We start from the raw sequence: 20409 nt of genomic DNA on the forward strand, positions 1-20409 counted from the left end.
CTTGTTGGTGCATAAAAAGATAAAGAAACCACCTTGTGTTCAGTGTTCTACTAATTAAGAGCAACCTAGTGGTCTTGAATAGGCTGAAGGAGGGATGTTTGGCAATGACCCAGTAAGGCCTAACACATACATGATGAGGATCTTATATCAAAGCGAAGGTCCTTGATAATTTTTTGCACAGTGAATAATTATTCAGTGATGTGATCGTTACAGTTGTGCTTTGGAAAGATATCTCCGATATCGGCCCGTGGTGTAAGTGGCTGCAGGACACGTAGTGAACGTGGAACGGTGTGTTTCTGGTTGGGAGATAAGAAGTAACATGGAAGTGTCAAATCTGAAACTATTGTACAAGCACACCGTCAGATAAAGACTCTATTCTTTGCTGCTGGCTTTTAGAGGTAGAACAGATTAGTGATAAATCCTGGACACCCTCTTCTGTCATTTGATGATTTGGGGGAGAACATTTGAAAGGGATATACTGTGAAGAATATTTATTTTTCGTCATGAAAGAATGACCAGGAAAACAGTTTCTGTATTCTTATATTGAATAATACGAGATACTTCATCATAAATTTACAGAAATTAATGGTTCCTTTGTAAATCTTATAAAGTTTGATCGGGTTTGAATTGATCTTTAATAACCCATGCTGGTCATAAAAGGTGATCAGGTGGTCAGACTGACTGACTTGGTTGACACATCGTATCCCAAATGAGTAGATTGATGCCCATGCTATTGATCAGTGGATTGTCTGGTGCAGACTAGACTGTTTACTGACCCCCACCATATAGCAGGAATAAACTAAAATCTTTCACTCTTATAGAGTTCATTGCCATTGTTTTGTAACTGAACCACAGCTTTTGACTTTTTATTTGAAGAAATTATTTTGAAATATTATACAATACAATTGCCTGTTTTCTTCATCTGTACCATGTGGAGAATAACTAACGGGATGTGTGTATTTCTATCATCCATCATCCACAGCGTTGTTAAATGAGTAATTCCAAAATTCCTATGATCAGAAACACTTATTGAAACTCCACAGGTGAAATGGGGCAATCTAGTGGTTAAAGCGTTAGCTTGTCATACCAAAGATCCAGGTTCGATGCCAGATACAATATGTGAAGCACATTTCTGTTGTCCTCCTACTGTGATATCGCTGAAATATTGCCCAAATGTGTGTAAAACCATACCATCTCATTCGCCCCCTCAACAGTTAAAACCTCTACATGACGGCATAGCATCTGTTTCTACCTAGCAACATGATAGATCACTAGGCCAGACGTGGACATTGCAACATAATGAATCCATACCCCAGACAACCTATATTCTAGGTAGTCAATGCCAGATTTTGTCCAAAGATCACCCAACCCATAAGAAGGCTGTGATTCAAACAAGATTATGTTTCACTTCAAAAAGAAACTAGTGTCTCAACACCCGTAATGCCGGAAGATCCATGTCTCTTTAACTTTGTCAATGTGCCCTCCGTAGTTGCGACCAGACTGGACCCACATTGTCCCAAAGTTCCATTACACCAAAGGGCGGACTATTGTCTTCGCACATGATCAGCCATTATTTACGTTATCAACAACATGTAATTTCCTTTAGTCTGACTCGACAGCTACTTATTACAGAATGGCTAGACTTGCCTTTGTCATTGACAGTGCTTGTAAAGGATGTTCGCTTCTGAAGCTTTGCTTCTATATTACAAGGTCCTAAGGATTTCCTTTACAAAAAATACTATGTTAAAGATATGAGGATTCAAAGCAGTTCACCTCCTCATCAAGATTTTACAATAAAGATAATCTTGATCTGACACTAGTGTTTAGTGTCAAGTTAGTAATGAATTGCTGGCTTACGGAAACTCAAGACTTCAAAAATTATTTTTAAAAAGGCCCTTATGTAATATAATAGGCCAGATGAATAGGCCGGTTTATCCTTTTGAGAAAAAATTTGATGGTTTAAATAATAGATCAAGTGTGTATTTAGGGTTAAAGCCTTTGTAGTTTGTTCAGAGGATCATCATTCAATGGGCTGTTTTTGCTAGTGAATATTTTACGCTTTTTTATGTCAACATAGGCAATGATGAAAATGCAAACATAGAAAATTGAAATAGGTTTGGAAATGCATTGTGCAGGGATTTGTCATGCACTTGATCCTGTTTATATACTATGTACTGGGATAACATTACAGGGTTATCAGCTGAGGGGCAACTTGAAGTAGGTGAGACTTACTCCAAGTCTCCTCAAAATGGTGTAGAAAGTCCTTTAGAAAAGGTTTATGATAAAATGTCACCACAGTGCAACAATGTGTAATCTCATGTTTTTGTTTTCTCAAACTAGTTTTAAAGAGAATATGTTATATTTTGCTATTGCACTGACCTTTCAAGGCTGGTTTGTACACGACATGATGTGTATAAAGTTCACAATGTCTGGAATGCTGCCAGCTTGAGTTTAAATTTAACTTGCTCAGATATATTGGATTACAAGCTACAAGGTATTTTTGTTTTGTTTTTCAGAGATGGAATCGGAGTTCCAGATTTTCTCCCACAATGACATCACTGGGTATGTCCAGCTGACTGTGGACATTGAACGGGACCAGCTGTTAGTTGGTGCAAGGTAAGAATGCCTGGATTTGTGAGAGTGAGTTGGGTTTAATGGTTCTTTGAACATTATCCATGTTACATCATGGCATGTCCACTGAACGTTGGAGAAGTGCCTAAACTTACGAACCTGTGAAGATCCAGGGTAGAATTGATCTTCAGCAACAAATGCTTTTCATAGGAGGTTTCATAGCAAGATTAGATGGTCAGACTCACTGACCTGGTTGCTACATCCCAATGATATAAACTGGTGATAATGACAAGCACTGAGATTGCCATGTCTATTGACCCAGTCCCGGCTTAGCTCTGAAACTTCCACAAACTGCCCTACAGGACCTTGTGATCCTGCACAATGTCCCATGGCCTGTTTGGATTTTCTTTCTTGTAGATCCTGCTGTTCCAGAGAAACAGACCACCCCTGTGGTGAAAAAGCATACGACAAGTGTAAGAAAAATGGTGAAATAATATGACTGTAAGGATGCAAAAGATACCACATGATGGACATATTCCAGCAAGCATGTGCTTTTGTCAGATAGTGTTTTGGCTGTCCAATTAGGGTTTGGTGTGAAATTATGAGGTTGTTGGTTCTTATTAACCTAGATTGAGTGTGATTGTTGGCCAGAGGGAGCAGAGGGCTTGAGTGAGAGATGATCATGCTGTTTTAGCACTAGACAGAAACAGATGGTATTAATTACTGCAACAATTGTTCTTTGTTAACAGTTTTAAGTGCCCATATGTAAAGGAATTCTTTTTGACATAAATGGCTATTGTCATGTAAAAATGCTTATACTTTGACAGAAACATAAGAAAATATATTTTTTACTTGGGGATTGAATATTTTCTAATCACTTATATTTCGTGGATTTGTTTGATATCCCCTCCCTCAAACTCATCCCCCTGGCCTTGTTTTCAAGTCTGAGAGGTCCAGTTGCATTTCCTCTCATATATTAGATGATATTGTGATTCCCTCATATGCATTCTTCTGTTTGAGGGCCTGTCTGTTCCAGTTGGCCTTACAAGGCTTGGAGATCTTGCACCACAGCTTATACTGATTTTGACCCTCTCTTCCCTGTGTTCCAGGGGCTGTCTGTTCCAACTAGCCCTACATGACATCCAGACCCTTCACCATATCTCATGGCTTATACTGATTTTGACCCTCTCTTCCTTGTGTTCTAGGGGCTGTCTGTTCCAACTAGCCTTACAGGACCTGGAGATCCTGCACCTGGCAGAGTGGAAGTCTGACAACGGCACACGGGATGTTTGTATTGCCAAGGGCCAGCCACCCCAGTATTGTCACAACTTTGTGAGGGTTCTCCTGCTCCACAAGGACAGGGTGTTCACATGTGGGACCAACGCATACAAACCAGAGTGCACATGGAGAAACGTGAGTTCTTCTGAATCCCCATCCATTAATGACCAGACTCTGTGCTGGGAAACCGTAGATCCATAGATCTGTATTACATGGATAGGCAGTAAATCATATACTGAGGGAAGAAAGTAAGTGATCACATGAAAGGAAAAGTGTTCCTTTATATTTTTCCAAGCTTTCTTCACAAACTCTGTATCAAAAATAAATAAGGGAACTTGTGCTTTCTTGTGATCCCTTATTTCTTCACCTCCATATATACACCTGGAAATTAATCAAGCAACACCCCAATTTTTTCTATTGGAGCAACTTTGAAATGTTCTGACAATCAAAATATGCCGGGTTGATATAGTTTGACACTTTTTTATTCAACAGACGATCTCTGACAAACAACTTAAAGGGAAAAAGTATCAAGACTTTGCTTTATTGCAACGAAATCCAAATTCTTAAAACTGTCTTAAATTCATGAAAAAATGGACACAATTTACTATTCATCCACAGACGTTGTTGTCAGGTGTATTAACACAAATGTCACATGGAAAGAAAGAACAGTCATCTGAGAGTCTGCACACCGACTTTCATCAATATCTAGTGTGTCCTCCCTGCGCACGCACCACCGATTCCAGACGCCTCCTCATTCCTTGGATGAGTCTCCGGATCTGATTCTGGGGGATCCTGTTCCACTCCTCATGCAGGGCAGCCGTCAATTCGTTGAGATTATGGACTGGTGGGTCTCTCTGCCTCACACGACGGCCAATAAAGTCCCACAAATGTTCAATGGGGTTGAGGTCAGGGCTCATGGCAGGCCATGGAATTCTGTCAATTGCATTTTGCCGCAAAAAATCATTTACAGCATGCGCCCTGTGAGGTCTAGCATTGTCGTCCATAAATATGGGTCTCGTTGCCAGAGGATGGTTCTCAAAATGAGGTACCACAGCCCTGTCAAGAACCTCCTGTTGGTAACGAACACCGTTAAGGTTGCCACGGATGGTAATGATATCCAACTTGCAGTTCATGGAAATGCACCCCCATACCTTAACGGAACCTCCCCCAAAGGCCACAGTCTCCTGGATGTTCCGTGGAGCCATTGCTGTGTTCCTCTGCCTCCAGACCCGAGTACGACCGTCCACCATGTGCAGCAAGAACCGGCTCTCATCTGAGAAATGGACCTTCCTCCAAGAGGCAATGTTCCAGTGCAAACGGTCATTACACCAGGCCAGTCGGGCTGCCTTATGGGCTGGAGACAGTCTGGGTCGCTTGATTGGCCTCCTTGCCCGGTATCCTGCAGCTTTCAGACGATTCCGAACAGTCCTGTTCGAGATGGGTCTCCCTGGAAGCCACTCCTGTCTCAACCGAGAGCTCGAGTCGAAGGACCTGCGCCGTACAAGTCTCAGTAAAGCTCTGTCCTCCCGGACTGTGGTCTTCCTGGGTCTTCCTGGTCTAGGCAGGTCTTTAACTTCATTAGTGGCCCGGTATTTTTTCAAAAGTTTTGAAATTATGGAATGATGTCGTCCGATTTGAGTCCCGATTTGTCTTAGAGACATACCAGCATTCCTCATGCCGATTATTTGCCAACGAGTGGCCTCTGATAATTTCCTACGTGCCATGACATTGAAATGAATGAAAAACCGAATGCAATCGACAACCTGCGCTTGTAAACACCCCAGGGAAAAAGTGCATTTTTCGAAAGTTGAGGTTAAAGCAATGCACGTGCGCTGTGCAAGCTTCACGCGCGTCATATCAACCCATGAAAAGCTCATGCTGTATGTCAATACATCAAAATTGAATAATCAATCATCAAAATTACTTCGTTAAACTTTGTTAAGTTTTTATGTGTCTTTGAATTTGGTGTTGCTTAATTAATTTCCATATGTATATATGAATACACAGTGCCTTTTAGACATGTTATAAACAGCAGCCACTAGATTAGGACCCCAAATCCAAGTTTTAGATTGGTTTTGTCTCCCTTTCCACTGCCCAGTAATGATGCCACCTGTTGAAACGTTGGAATATTGCTAAAAGCAGAGTAAAACCAAACACACTCTTTCACTCACTCACTCTGAATTCCAGTGGTTGATATGATAAGCGTCAATCAACACTGACCTAGGGTGAGATGAGGATGTAGTATGTAATATTAAGGGGTGGGATGTTAGGGTGGTATAGTAGTAGATCATTGACTCATCCTGCCTTACCCATAGTTCGAGTGCACAATGGGATGAATGTATGAAGCCAATTGTGGAAAACCTATCAGTACTGGATTATTCAACTACACTCACTCTTTCCCTCGAGTGAAGCCTATTTCTTGCATCCCTGCTGTTATATTGCTGGAATATCGCTAAAAACGGGATAAAACCATGCTCACTCACTCACTTTCACTCACTTTCTCTCACTTTCAGGCCAGCTATTTATCCGAAGTGGAACAGACAATCAACGGCCAGGCCAAGTGTCCATACAACCCCTACCAGAATGCGACAGCTTTGATGACGCCGTCGGGAGACCTGTACACCGCTACCGTCATCGACATCACTGCCAGGGACCCAGTCATCAGCAGAGACCTGGGACCTTCACAACAACTGCGAACAATGCAGAGAAATTCAAAATGGCTCAATGGTAAGACGTTAGTTCAATGTGTTATAACACAAAATGACATTTATACTATTTGAAAAAAGTTACAGATTACCCAATTATTTCAAATTACTATAGTCTTCTATCATGCCAGATTATTTACAGTAATATGAAAGAGTAAGGTACTTTTTGTCTTTCGATATGTAGTATTGCCTCATGACTTTGTGACAGTTTTATGCTGGAAATAACATTTCTGATTCCTTATTAGGAATAATCCATTTAAGTAATATTTACATATTATATAATAGGGATGTAACAATAATCATAACTTAATAATTATAGGGGTAAACATTCCTTCCGGAGTATGGTTGCCTTATTCCTGTGGTTACCACAGACACATGCGGGAAAAAAATATAAAGCAAAAGCAATCCCTTAGTTATAGTTCCTTGGTAGTATCTAGTCATCTCCCTTTAATATTATGATGTAAGCATGTGCCTTTAAAACTCACAATTTTTTTGTAGGCCCTTATGCACAGGACCCTTATGGAAATCTGGAAATGAATCTACTGTAATTTATTCATCATGAAATAATTTTGTAATATTAAGATTTTGTAATAGGGAAGAATCATGATGTAAGAGTGTGCCTTTAAAACTCACAATTTTTTTGTAGGCCCTTATGCACAGGACCTTTATGGAAATCTAGAAACGAATCTACTGTAATTTGTTCATCATGAAATAATTTTGTAATATTAAGATTTTGTAATAGGGAAGAAACACTTTAATGAAACACAAATGATATTCTAAATGATGCAGTAGTCATTTTAGAGTGGTAGACAAAGTAATGTCCAGCTATGGCAGCAGAAGCAGTAACTGGTGAAATGTTCAGTCTCAAGGTGATGCTCTTTATGATGCTCATACTATGCTGTGAACATGGGAGATCAATATATGTATTTCCTCTTTTACATTTAACAGTCACTAGTGTAATATAAAGTTTAAGATGTTTATTGCAGTTTAACATGTGAAAACTGAGTGGCTATGTTGACAAGCCAACAATATAATGTATCAAAGTACATTTCCTTAAGCCATGAAAATACCTGTGCCTGAAGGAAATGGTTAGAAGGCTAAAAGTTATGACTCAAATCCACAATGATTCTTGATGGCTAGTGAGAAAGTAATGTGGTTCTTATAGTTCTGTGACATCCGATGCTGGTCAGTTTGGGTGTCGGGTTACAGAATAGTGGCTACAGGAATTGAACCCTTCATGAGAGGTCACTTTCAGGAACTTTATGCTAATAATATCTAATTATTTTCCATATTGAGCTGATTGAACTGGTCTTCCTGTTCAAGAGAGGAAGTTCAATTTAGTGATCATTTTGATGTTGGAAGTTCTTGGATGAAGCCAGTGAATATACAGTGTTCTCAGAACTTTGTCTATATTTATAGTGCTCTTTCATGGTGCAAAGTTCATTCAGTCATTTTTATGCATATATGTTTAACTTTGGACATTTTATCATCAGAAAGTTGTCAAATCTTCCTCAATTTCTCTTCTTCAAGGGTTTTATAAGTGTTAATTTAAAGCATTAAAAGAAAACTGAATTCAGATCATTCGGAAGTTGTAGGAAATTTAAGTGAGCTACTCTTAACACCACCTTCTGTGTCTGTTGGTTTGAATATCATATATGAACCCGGCAGTTATGTATTTGCTAATTGCATACAGACACTGTCTCATTTTGACAGATGTTATTAATTACAGTGTCTAGGAATGACACAAAGGGGAATCACAGTGTAATACAGCATAGATATACTGTATCATAAATATCATACGAAAAGCTAAATTTTGAAAAATACACGGCATGTGAGTACATCATCTTCCACTTCATCCTTTACTACTACACCCCACCATCATTTCTCTCTCTCTCTTTCCCACCCCCCACCCCCCCACCCCCACCCACAACACACACAAACCCCCAACCCCTCTCTGGTATGAGAGTCAGGACCAGACAGTGTTAATCACCAGAATGATATATGATATATCTCGAGGTGAAATAAATGAAATATGCCACAGCTGACATGCATATTGTTCACTGTACCCATCACATAATGGTCTACATATGCCATGACAGTTGATGTATATCTTTAGAAAGCTTTTTTCACATCATACACAGGGTAGTACACCAGCAAAAAAGTAGGCCTATGTATTCTCTGGCATGTTGGGGTATATATATTTTGTATTTCATAACTTCTTTCATGAAAGACTTTTTGACTTGAAATCAGTCATCCACTTGGAAGACAGTAATCTCTCTTTGAACATAACCGAAAGGTCAAATATGAATCTGATAGTTTTGTTTGTTTTTTTTCTGTTGGATAAGCTTTTAGAGGTGTGTAGACATTTTGACATGGAGGTGTTAATGCATTGCTAGAAATGAACCATCAACCCCTGCATACAAAACTTTTACTACCTCTCAAGAATTCTGACATTTGTCTAAGAGCATTCTATACATGCTTACATGGAAGGATCACTTTCTGGGAGGGTCACAAGGTGGTGTCCATTTAGGACGTCTTCAAGCCTGGACAGTAATGGCCAATATGGGGTCACTTATTTATGACAAACACATGCAGGACCTGAAGTCATCTAGCATGAACACAAGACCAGTAATCGTAGGAAGAATTTGTTTGTTTTTGCCTGCAGTATGTTGTAGATATCCCGTCAATTACAGTAATGGTAGCACCATTTATTTCAATCATGCCGGGATCATGTGTTTCCTGCCTTGTGGTGGAATAATGGCTGGAATTGATAGGGGTCAGTGGTTATTTCAATAACCCTTACTCTGTCATGTCAGATTGTCAGCTTTAATGTCAACCAGAGAAACTTGTCATGTGACATTTCCATCAAAACCTATTTCTTCGTGTGATAATATTTCAGTTTCATAAGGTTCATATTGTCAAGAAAATAGAAATGAATATATACCAAAGCTATGTGTAATATATGTCAAATCTTTAATCAAGGATTTTGTTGGGAATATGTCATGATAATAATATAAATACAATAAATTTAGTTTGTTCCTTAATGTCAAGCTGAATCCAACAGTGAACTATTATGAAAATTGGAAAATCATACCACCTTTTCAACTCAATCAAAATAAAGTAATTACAGAAAGTACAGTATATTCTTAACAGCACATGTACAATACAAATAGTCAAATTGACTCTACAATGATTGATATTATTCTATCGGTATTGCCAACTCACACCTCATGGAGAATTGGTTATAGTTGTGTGGGTTATTGTTTAATGCCAATAATATCTAAGATTTGCTAGGATGTATGCTTTCAGACAAAAAAATATATTTCCTGAATCTATCAGAAAAGTTTCTACTAACATTTTTCACTTTTACCTAAACCTACCCTAGCCATCCAGATTGTCCATTACAGTGTCTCGTTATTTCCTATCATCAGACACAGAGATGTGATGGGCTGGTGAGGCCATATACTACCTCAAAATAAACTAAGTGCTGAGCAAAGATAATAGGAATGGTCTTCATTCAATAAAAACCAGATCATAAATATCCCAGCCTGACATGAAGTGACCGGTAGTCGCTGGAGAGAGGTGTACAACAGGGTTGCATTCCCCTTTCGATGGTTTTAAGTACATGTTTGGTTTTGTCAGACAAGCCACTTAAATCAGATTGTTTATGTTTCACCCTCCATCAGGGGTCTATTGTTAGTCAAATTTATTAATGTCAGAAAGAATTTTGATTGCTTGTAGCTGGAGTTTAATTGTGTGAGAAGATGTATATTCAGTGTGAAATGCCTTTGTTTTCATACCAGTGCTTGTATGTGTGGAATTTCTATTATATAAGGTATGAGGAAAGTGTTAAATTGTAGTTTAACCAAAGAGATGTATTCAGAAGCATTAATGACATTTAATTGGAAATTTTATTTAAATTTTTAAAAAAGCAGCTAGTCAGTACCACCGTATTATTATTTAAGCCTACTTTCCTAGAAACTAATTAAACGTAGCCAAAGACTATTTACAAGTCTTTGATAAACTCCAAAGTGTTGTATGGAGCATACTGATGACAAGATAATTCCTGGGATTACATTTTCACACGTAAATGTCAAGGGAAGATAACTCATATTTTCCAGCATCCTATAATTGATAATGGTCAGTGACACTAGTACATTGTCTTCAGAATAAGCATCCCTTAAGACAGGTACTCTTTAAACTTGACATCTCACAGGGCAGAAATTACACTGTAGTAAATAGCTTTCTAAGAAACATGGGACTTAAGACAGTATGAAATATTTCCCATCAGCTTTGGATTAATTAGATGACCGATCATTTCACGATAAATGTATATATTTCGTCAATTTTAGCGACAGTCACTTTCAGCTGTCTGTCAAACTGGGTCCCTTGTCAACAAAGTTGATGTCTCTTTCATTCCTTGGGCATGTTGAGTTGATGACTGGGTGTGTAATATATGCCCAGGGCACTGGGTAATCGGATTGCAAAACTGTTTACGATTCATTACAGCTGTTTCAAGCAACTGGTTTTTTGGTGTCATCTCATTTGTATCTTGTCATAGATCAAAGGGTTTTTTTTATTGTTAGATTAACAATATGTCTTGTATCACACGTTTGGTGACAAAAGACACATTGTTCTGTCTTGTTAACAAATTTGAAAAAATATAATCTCAGATGACTTCATGACTCTAATGTTCAAAGGCAGAGTGTGAAATTGATCGGTAGAACTTGCAGAATTTAACGCAATAAAGAAAGACTAATGGGTCTTTGATGATATGTTAGAATGTAACTAAGAAATTGAAACAGTCATGGTTAATCATGTATCTAGATTTACAGCCTGCTACCCCGATATCTGGCAAAAGCATTAAATAACATGTTCAATACATCTTAGTTAATTAGTATATATCTCAAAATCTATTTTTAAAATTTGTTGCATTCAGACTTGACAATTACTGTTAAACATTGGACTATCGTATCGCAAGTGCAGTGCAGAGTGTGGACATGTATTTAGGCTGAAATAGCAACACCTATTAATGTGTGGAGTTCTGCAGTAAATACATCTCTCAGTTTCATTCAGTTATACATTATAACTAAAAACTGAGTTATTTTCTTTGGATTGTCTGGTCTGGTTAAATCCATTTTAGGCTGGTGACATTTTGACATTTCCAGCCCTGATCTCTGACTAGGTTTTTGGCTTATTCCAGACACTGGAAAGGTTTAGCTTTTGTACGAAGCTTGCTGCATTACGTTCTGAATTGCATCATTATTATTATAGCATGCATAGACACAAGTGCTGTCATAGATCAAGCACACACTGAATCTCAGGGCACCTGTTAATGTCTTCCAACTTCAGATAGTTCTACTTAAGCAAGGATTTATGATAATTGTGTATACTATAGGTGGTAAGGTGATGCTAACGGTAATTGGCCTTTGTTTCACACAGTTAGAAGAGATCATTTGCCATCTGTAGAATATTTCTATACATGAGACCTGCAAGGGTTATCTAACAGGGACACGTTTCCAAGTGGATATGTGGAAAACATTGGTTGCATTTAGGAAAGCATTCACAGAATGGAATCTGTGGACATTTAATCACATTCAATTATTGTTAAGAGTTGAATCGGTGGAAAGTCTAGGTAGTTTCAAGGAAGTCAGTCATAGAGTGGAATCAAGATCATAATGAAGGAAAACACTGATCTAGTAGAATCGAGAGAAAGTCATTGTTCTTATGAGTGAGTGAATGAGTGAGTTTGGTTTTATGCCGCTTTTAGCAATATTCCGGCGATATCATGGTGGGGGACACCAGAACATGGGCCTCACACATAGTACCCATGTGGGGAATCGAACCTGGGTCCTCGACGTGATGAGTGAACACTTTTACCACTAGGCTACCCCACCGCCCCTGTTTTTATTAAGGAAAGCACAGATCATGTGTGATCTTTGGAAAGTCGAAGTCGGAAATCATACTCTCTGAAAAGTCAAGGTCAAAATGAAAGAAAGCACTTATCATTTTGAATCTGTGGAAAATCACAATCCCAATGGAGGAAAGGCCTTCTCAGTTTGAATCTGTTAAACGTATAGGTCATAATGAAGGAAAGCATTGATAGGTCTATTAAATATGGACAGGGTAAGATTTACAATAACCATGTCTTAGATGGTTAAGTGGAGTAGTAGCCAAAATAAATATTGTTTAAATTACTTCTCATCTATTTGGTAAATATATCATGTGATCATTTATGTATCATAAAAATCAGAACAGTTTGAAAATATGTGAAGATATGAACACATGGGTAGAAGTTCATTGCGTAAAAGAATCTGTCTAGTCATTCCGTCTGCAGTATGTGATATAAGCTGCATCATTTAGATCCAAAATATCTAAGTAACATTTCATATGGTGATAGTAGATGCAGTATATTTCAGGTTACCTGTTGGGAAGAAAGATACTTTTTGCATCCTCTCTTCAAACACAAATATTGTACACAATAAAAAAACGACCATTGTTAAACCTGTAATTAACATAATTACCTTTAGCAAAACCTTTGAAAAGGGCTAAAAAGTTTTTATTGGTTTTAAAAGGAAGACTGTTAGAAGCTTCTGACAGAACTACAATTAGTGTGCCGATTTATTCTCCAGGGAAAGACACAGTGCTTGTAATCTGATTACCCAGTCTTTGCAATTCCACAAAACGGAATCATTGCCAGGGGCTGGAACAGTTTGTTAGCTGTTGGGAAAGACAGAAATTCTATAAATGAGGATATTTAGTTTTGGCAAAGATGAGTCAGTTTTGTAAAGGAATTATTTTTAATGATGGACCATGCTGAGAGATGAGCTGATGATTTAAAATCTTTGTAGTTTGTTTAAGAGTGTGAATAGAGAGTGATTAAGTAATTAATTAGCTTCACCGTTGAACTCCTTAATTCGGTTCAGACTGTCGATTCTGATAAAAAAAATTGTCAATCTGATAAATTCTTTCTAGAATGGAAAGCGTTCCGTGAATTTATATAAATCTGATTAATGAAACTGAAATTTGTTTGTTGTAGCATATTAGGATATAACTGCACTGACTATTTTATTTTTTTCAGAGCCCAACTTTATAGCTTCCTATGATATAGGAGAATTTGTATATTTTTTCTTCCGAGAAACTGCAGTAGAGTTTATCAACTGCGGCAAAGTAAGTAATAATTCTCTTCCTGTAAACAAATGATAAAGTGACAATGTTCGTTATAGTTAATTAATATCAGGCTTCATTAATGTATTACTTGCTGTAATGTTGATAAGTAATCAATTTTGAAAATGTTTGTTCTGATTTTGTTTTAACTGAGATTCGTTTTATTTATTATTATTTATTATTTATTAATTTTCCTTGATACTGAAAATGATACCTATGTATAAGGTGTCTATTATACACTGCTTAAAACAAGATGAGGAACATCCACAAACTGCATTACCCACTGTGAGAGAACAGCACTAGTGATATAAAAATTGTTTTGAATATCATTTGAGTTATATGTCTAATTGTGGAACTGTTACATAACAAATGATCTCTTACAAAATATGTAACTGTATATATTCAGTGTCTTCTGTTTTACTTTTCAGAAAACATATTCACGTGTTGCAAGGGTTTGCAAGGTAAATATGCTGAAGGGGATAAATAAGGCAACAGGGAACTGTAAGGGAGGTTTTTTAGTATGGTTAAATGGGAATCATATGATATATGTCCATGTATGTAATACAGATGATATGGCAGAAGTAGCCTTGTGGTAAGTGTACTGACCTGTCTCAGTGAAGTTTTGGGTTTGAATCTCCTTTAATGTGTGATGCACATGCGTGATGTCCCTTGTACAACCAAATGTCATGACCCGTCTTAATCTTTACACTGCCAGTGGATCAGTTGATCCTAAAATTTATTCTGATCTCCCTGGGGTTATACAACTGAAATCCCCTGTGAGGTATGGGGGATAATTGAAATTACTATCTCATCCTACAGGGTACCCATTCAACACTGCGTGAATGTAGGCATTTTTTACTGAAGCCAATTTCTGACTGAAAATGGCATAAAACTCAACTTACTCATGGCCACAAAGGAGAATTGACAAGCAACAACATGGGATACATTTATCCCATCTGGCTGAAATGCAAGAAACCTTTAGTCATAGCCTACATATTGATTTGCAGCAAATGTATTGTGAGACTATTTCATATTCATAGAGGGGCCATGGGGTAGCCCAGTAGTTATACCATTCACTCGTTATGCTGGAGACCCAGGTTAAATTCCCCACATGGGTAAAAAGTGTGAAGCCCATTTCTGCTGTACCCCTGCCATGATATTGCTGGAATATTGCCATAAGCAATGTGAATGTAAACTCACTCACTCACTAATGGTGTTGCTCTTTCAGACTGACGGAGGAGGGAGGGTTCTTTTAGAGGAGAACTGGACAACATTCTCCAAAGCCAGAATGAATTGCTCAGTACCAGGAGATTTTCCATTCTATTTTGATGAAATACAGAGTACATTTTTCTCAGAAAAGGAACAGCTTCTATATGCCATCTTCACAACACCTTCGTAAGTGAAACACTGTCTTTATCTCAATTTGTCAATCTCAATTCTCTAAGAAGTATACATCTCAAACCACCCGTGAGCTATAGGGAGGTTAACAATCACTTTATAATTACCATCTCGTCCTATCGGGTACCCATTAACAACTAAGTGAATGTAGGCATTCACAACAACTTCGTAATTAAAACACTGTCTTTATCAAAATTTGTCTGTCACTCAACTAATTACCTTGCATGGGTGATGTCTGCATGTCTGCTGGAAGTATGTGTGTATACCACTGTCTGTGTTGGTTGTGGTAATGTACATCCAGAAGACAAATGGACGAAAAAGGGAAATTTGAAGTTAACTGTGTCTGAAAAGGGTTTAGGAAGAACTGGAACTGTTTCATATTAATTTCTCAACTCACAACATTAGGTCATCCCTTACAGCTTGCTAATATAATTATGAAACATCTTTTTTGTTCCACAAGGTGTTAACTGTACTTGTGAAGTGCATGATTGCAAAGAGACATGTCTGTGGAGTAAGGGAGACAACTCTATAACTCTCATCAGGCAACAAGGATTTTACGTGTCTAATAGTTAGCAACATGTTCAAGAGATTCACTTGTTACTGATAACAGGTCACCCGTCAACCTAGAAAAATGATGGTGTCTTTTACAGTGATGTCAGCTTGTATAAACCAACAGTGTGTAAAACATGGATTTAGTGAGGTCTCAATACTTGGTGATTCACTATAGTTACCTATCCCAGGATCACGGGAAGAATATCTGATTTTCTGTGGTGTATGTGACATGGTGTTGGATTTACAATGCCCTAAAATAATCTTTGCCCTGGTTTTACCCCAAATAATTTATCAAATCTTTCATATCACTAATATTAATCTGTCAAGGTATGCTATATCTTCCCGTTTCTTTATGTCCCGTTGAATATCTCGGATATTGGGATATATTTCTTAATAATTTATGCCCAGTTGCAATTATGGTGGTAGTTTTTAATTATTGGTGATTTCCTTTGTTTTTATTTCAGAAATAGTTTAGCTGGATCAGCTGTGTGTGTGTATAATATGTCCGCGTTCCAGACGACATTCATTGGGCCGTTCAAGTACCAGGAGAATGCCAAGTCTGCCTGGATGAAGCATGAGAACCCTACTCCATTGGAAAGGGTAGGTACCGAACTAGCTCACTCAACCTTGGCAAAATGGTTTGGAGGAAGACATACTCCTACACTTACTGACCTGTGAAGGTCCAGCGATAGAATAGGCTTTCAGCAACCCATGCTTGCCATAAAAGGCGAGTATGCTTGTCTTAAGAGGCAACTAATGGGGTTGGGTGGTCAGGCTCGCTGACTTAGTTGACACTTGCTACCAAATCCCAATTGTGTAGATTGATGCTCATGATGTTCACTGCTTCCTAACTTGGTCCAGACTCGATTATTTACAGACCACCGCCATATAGCTGAAATATTGCTGAGTGCCATGGTACAACAACAAACCAACCAATTATACTATGTTTTGCTCAGCCTAGTAGGTATAGAAATGATACAACTATGCAGCCAATAAGGTCACACACTATGACATTACCAAAATATGTTTGAAGCAGAATTAAACTCAGCTCACCGATACTGGATGTTATCTATCTCTGTCCAGTGCCCCAGCCAAGGCAGTGGAAGTAAGCGGTCAACAGACACATCGGCCAGTAAACTGGAGGCAGCCAACATGTACCAACTGATGGACGCAGCAGTACAACCCAACACCATTTCCCCATTGTACCTCGGAGAGAACGAAAGGTAACTGCTCATGTTAGATGTTTAATCACTGGTTAATAACTAACGTAAAGAAAGTCATCAAAGCAATGCCCAAAGCCTGGAATTGTCTTTTGGGACTAAAGGAAGTCATCAAGTGATATCTGAAGACTGGAAGATCTAAGTATCACATGACATAAATACATCACAAGGACATTCCCCATTTGGACATGAAACCAGTGTTTTATATAGAATACTTGGATTAAGTATTTCACAAAACAAAGTCTCATTGATAGGAACATGGCAGATCTTGTTCACGACACCAACTTGTCATTCCACAGACGAAATTTAATGCCTTTGGATGTCTGTCATTCTCCAGCATATCGGCACAACTCTGGACCACTTTTCCAGTGGAAATAAACTTAACCATCAGTGACCCAATTAAAATGTCACCTCAGGACGTTTTTATTCATCTAGCAATTTGTGTTCCACCAGTTCAACTCAGACAAGCACTCCAAGCATATATGTGTATGGAATGCACTATGCAAGCATCTCTGCTATCATTATTATTATGTTCAAAAGTTCAGTATGATATCCAGTACTAATCATCATTCAGAATGAAAGTGCTTGGTTTAATACTTTCTTTAAATGGTGATAAAAGATTTCGTTTGATGTTTCTTCATCATGAAGTAAGGAATATACATTAACAGATAAATACACTTATACATTAACAGATAAATACACTTATACATTAACAGATAAATACACTTATACATTAACAGATAAATACATTTATACATTAACAGATAAATACACTTATACATTAACAGATAAATACACTTATACATTAACAGATAAATACACTTATACATTAACAGAGAAATACACTCATCAGGTAGTGTTGCAAGAATATTCATCCTCTTTTTCTTAATTTACTGATCACCTGATCAGAATTTAACTTTTCAAACTTTTGAATTAATTGAAATCATCAAAACTTATATGTGATTTCCCAAAACCTCTGTTTTTCAATTACTATAAAATATAATTATAAGGAAAGTGTGAATATTTATTATAAATGTGAAGTATAAACAATTTAGACCTCAGCCTGTCAATTTGAGACAGACAATAAACTCATCAAACGTGTGAATGCTGTTTCTTATTAATAGTAAATAATCTTCATAATCTTTTTCCTGATTAGAACAGCAATATCTAATGCAGGGCCTACATTTTTTTAGCGCTAAGATTGTCGTAAGTTAATGTTAATGTATGGCACTTATGACTATCTTAGGACGAAGAGAGCTTCGAAAATCTAGGCCCAGGTCTCTGATGTTCTAAGTGTGGAAGCTTGATTTATCACAGTGGCAAATAAATTCCTAAGTAGACATAGAGCTGAATAGTTCAACCATGATAATTGCAGATGGACTCACATCGTGGTGGACTTTGTGTATGGCAAGATGGACTTGTACGAGGTGGTGTTCCTCGCTACTGCCGATGGAAAGATTCGGAAGATGTTCAAGGTTCCCCGCACCAACAGAACCTGTCTCATTGAAGAGATCAAAATTGTGCCCAACGGGGAACCAAAGCCAGTCAAAGCCATGAAAATCTCTCCGGAATCGGTAAAGTACATTTCAAAGAATCCTTAGAAATCATTAGATATTTGGTCCTTGTAACCCATTAGTTGTATGTGAACATTATGTGATCCCATGTTTTAGTGGTGAAAATATTCCTTCCTTCTTGTAGTTCTTGACACAATCGCTGTGAATAGCTGCAACACTGCCAATTCTGTGTTATGCATGATTTACTCTTAGTAATATATATAATAGTAATATAATATATGTACAGGTCCAAATTACAAAACAGCAAAATTAAAATTAAAAGATGTTGTGAGGGGAATATTACTTTCCTTTCTGTCATGCCTAATTTAACACTATTTTGACCCTAGACAAGTAATTGTCATTAAAATTTAAATTTTGATTGTAACTAGACACAACATCCAGACATAAAAGGGGACATAGTAAGATTTGAGATTTTAATTTTGAATGATATATTACATGTTAATTCCAAGCTGATTATTAAGATATTTTCTCAGTTATTGTTATTTAAATGGTATTAATGGAAGCCATATCTTTGTCCAGGGTGCAATCTTCATTTCCACCCAAGGGAGGGTGATAAAGATCCCTGTTGAAAGATGCAGTCGCTTTACAGACAGCGAGTAAGTCAGCAGTCACTCCACATTATATTTTCTTCAATCAGATAACATGCATTAAAAACCTGTCCATTCATGTACTGAATTGAGTAGTTCCAAGGTAGAATGTATTTTGTGATTTTTTTTAGGAATTATAGCTTTTTCTCAGTTTAATATGTTTCTGGTCAACCAGTAAAATTTTCAGTGTCATGTGTATTGTTCAAGTAGAAAATTTTTGGATTCTGGAATTTTTTAAGTATAGCTTACTTTAAAATAAAAGGAGTGGGTTAATAAATTGGATTTATTCCACTTTTAGCAACATTCTGAAAGTGCTAAACTGTGGGTAAACCAGAAATGAGCTTCACACATTGTATCCATATGGTAATTTGAACCTTGGTCTTTTGCATTTTGCTGACTGTGGAGTAGCCTAGTGGTTAAAGCATCTGTCTGTCATGCCGAAGACCCAGGTTCAATTCCATACATGGGTTCAGTATCTGAAGTACATTTCTAGTATTCCTTGCCATGATATTTCTGGAATATTGCTAAAAAACACGATAAAACTAAACTCACGCACACACTTTGGTATCATGAGCAAATTCATCAAACACAAGGCTACCCAAGTGAATTGCAGTTAGTGAAGAGGGTAGGCTGACTCCCAAGAAGGGTTCAATGAATAAAGTATATTTTGATGTTCTATGCTCTGATACTGATAGAATTTTTAAAAAATACCTGATAGCCCTTAGGACCCTTTTTACTTTTGACTGTTAAAAATGTCAGTGAATACATTTTTATGTTTCTTTCAGTTTGTGTGTGAATTCCATGGATCCGTACTGTGGCTGGGATTCAGTTAACAACACCTGCTCACGTGCCCCTAACGGAAACCCTCATGAGGTCACGTGGGACCAACATATCGTCTCCTGTCCCATTGTCCAGTATCCAGGTACGAATATATACTCATGGTAGAAGTGTTCACAAGGTGAAATCTTCACATTTCAAAGTAGATCAACCAGTGTTCTATCAGATTCCATGATGTAACGGTGTTCATATTGAGTTTTGCGTTTTACATCAGACCTTGATACCATGAGACATGAATTCAACAACTCTATTTCAAATTTTATGTGACATACATTCAAATATAGTCAGCTTGCTTTGCTAGTAACATTGTTGATAAATCACATTATCCTCTGAAAAAATAATCACCTGACCAATCAGGTACATACGAAGATAACAGGAAACATTGATCCATTTGTGTAATGCCACCAAGGACTTACTTATCATTGAGATACCTTTAAGAAGTACTGATTAATGTTTTTCACCATGTCCCCATTTAGCTTACAACGCAAAATCTTGTGGACAGTGTTGTTGTTTACCTCTG

At 37.5% G+C, this 20409-nt stretch overlaps 1 protein-coding gene across 2 annotated transcripts in view; it reads left to right on the plus strand.

Annotated features, from left to right (window-relative positions):
• Positions 1 to 20409, plus strand: part of LOC137299077 (semaphorin-5A-like) — a 177448-nt gene that overhangs the window by 140561 nt on the left and 16478 nt on the right. For both annotated transcript variants that reach the window (XM_067831568.1, XM_067831566.1), the window contains exons 3-13: positions 2517 to 2616; positions 3777 to 3984; positions 6363 to 6576; positions 13636 to 13724; positions 14150 to 14182; positions 14950 to 15116; positions 16136 to 16271; positions 16755 to 16894; positions 18267 to 18465; positions 18985 to 19061; positions 19838 to 19974. In XM_067831568.1, coding sequence (XP_067687669.1) covers positions 2517 to 2616; positions 3777 to 3984; positions 6363 to 6576; positions 13636 to 13724; positions 14150 to 14182; positions 14950 to 15116; positions 16136 to 16271; positions 16755 to 16894; positions 18267 to 18465; positions 18985 to 19061; positions 19838 to 19974 — 1500 coding nt within the window. The remainder of the gene's footprint in view (positions 1 to 2516; positions 2617 to 3776; positions 3985 to 6362; positions 6577 to 13635; positions 13725 to 14149; positions 14183 to 14949; positions 15117 to 16135; positions 16272 to 16754; positions 16895 to 18266; positions 18466 to 18984; positions 19062 to 19837; positions 19975 to 20409) is intronic.

Source organism: Haliotis asinina, chromosome 10, assembly GCF_037392515.1.
Source record: "Haliotis asinina isolate JCU_RB_2024 chromosome 10, JCU_Hal_asi_v2, whole genome shotgun sequence".
Taxonomy (NCBI): Eukaryota; Metazoa; Mollusca; class Gastropoda; order Lepetellida; family Haliotidae; genus Haliotis; species Haliotis asinina.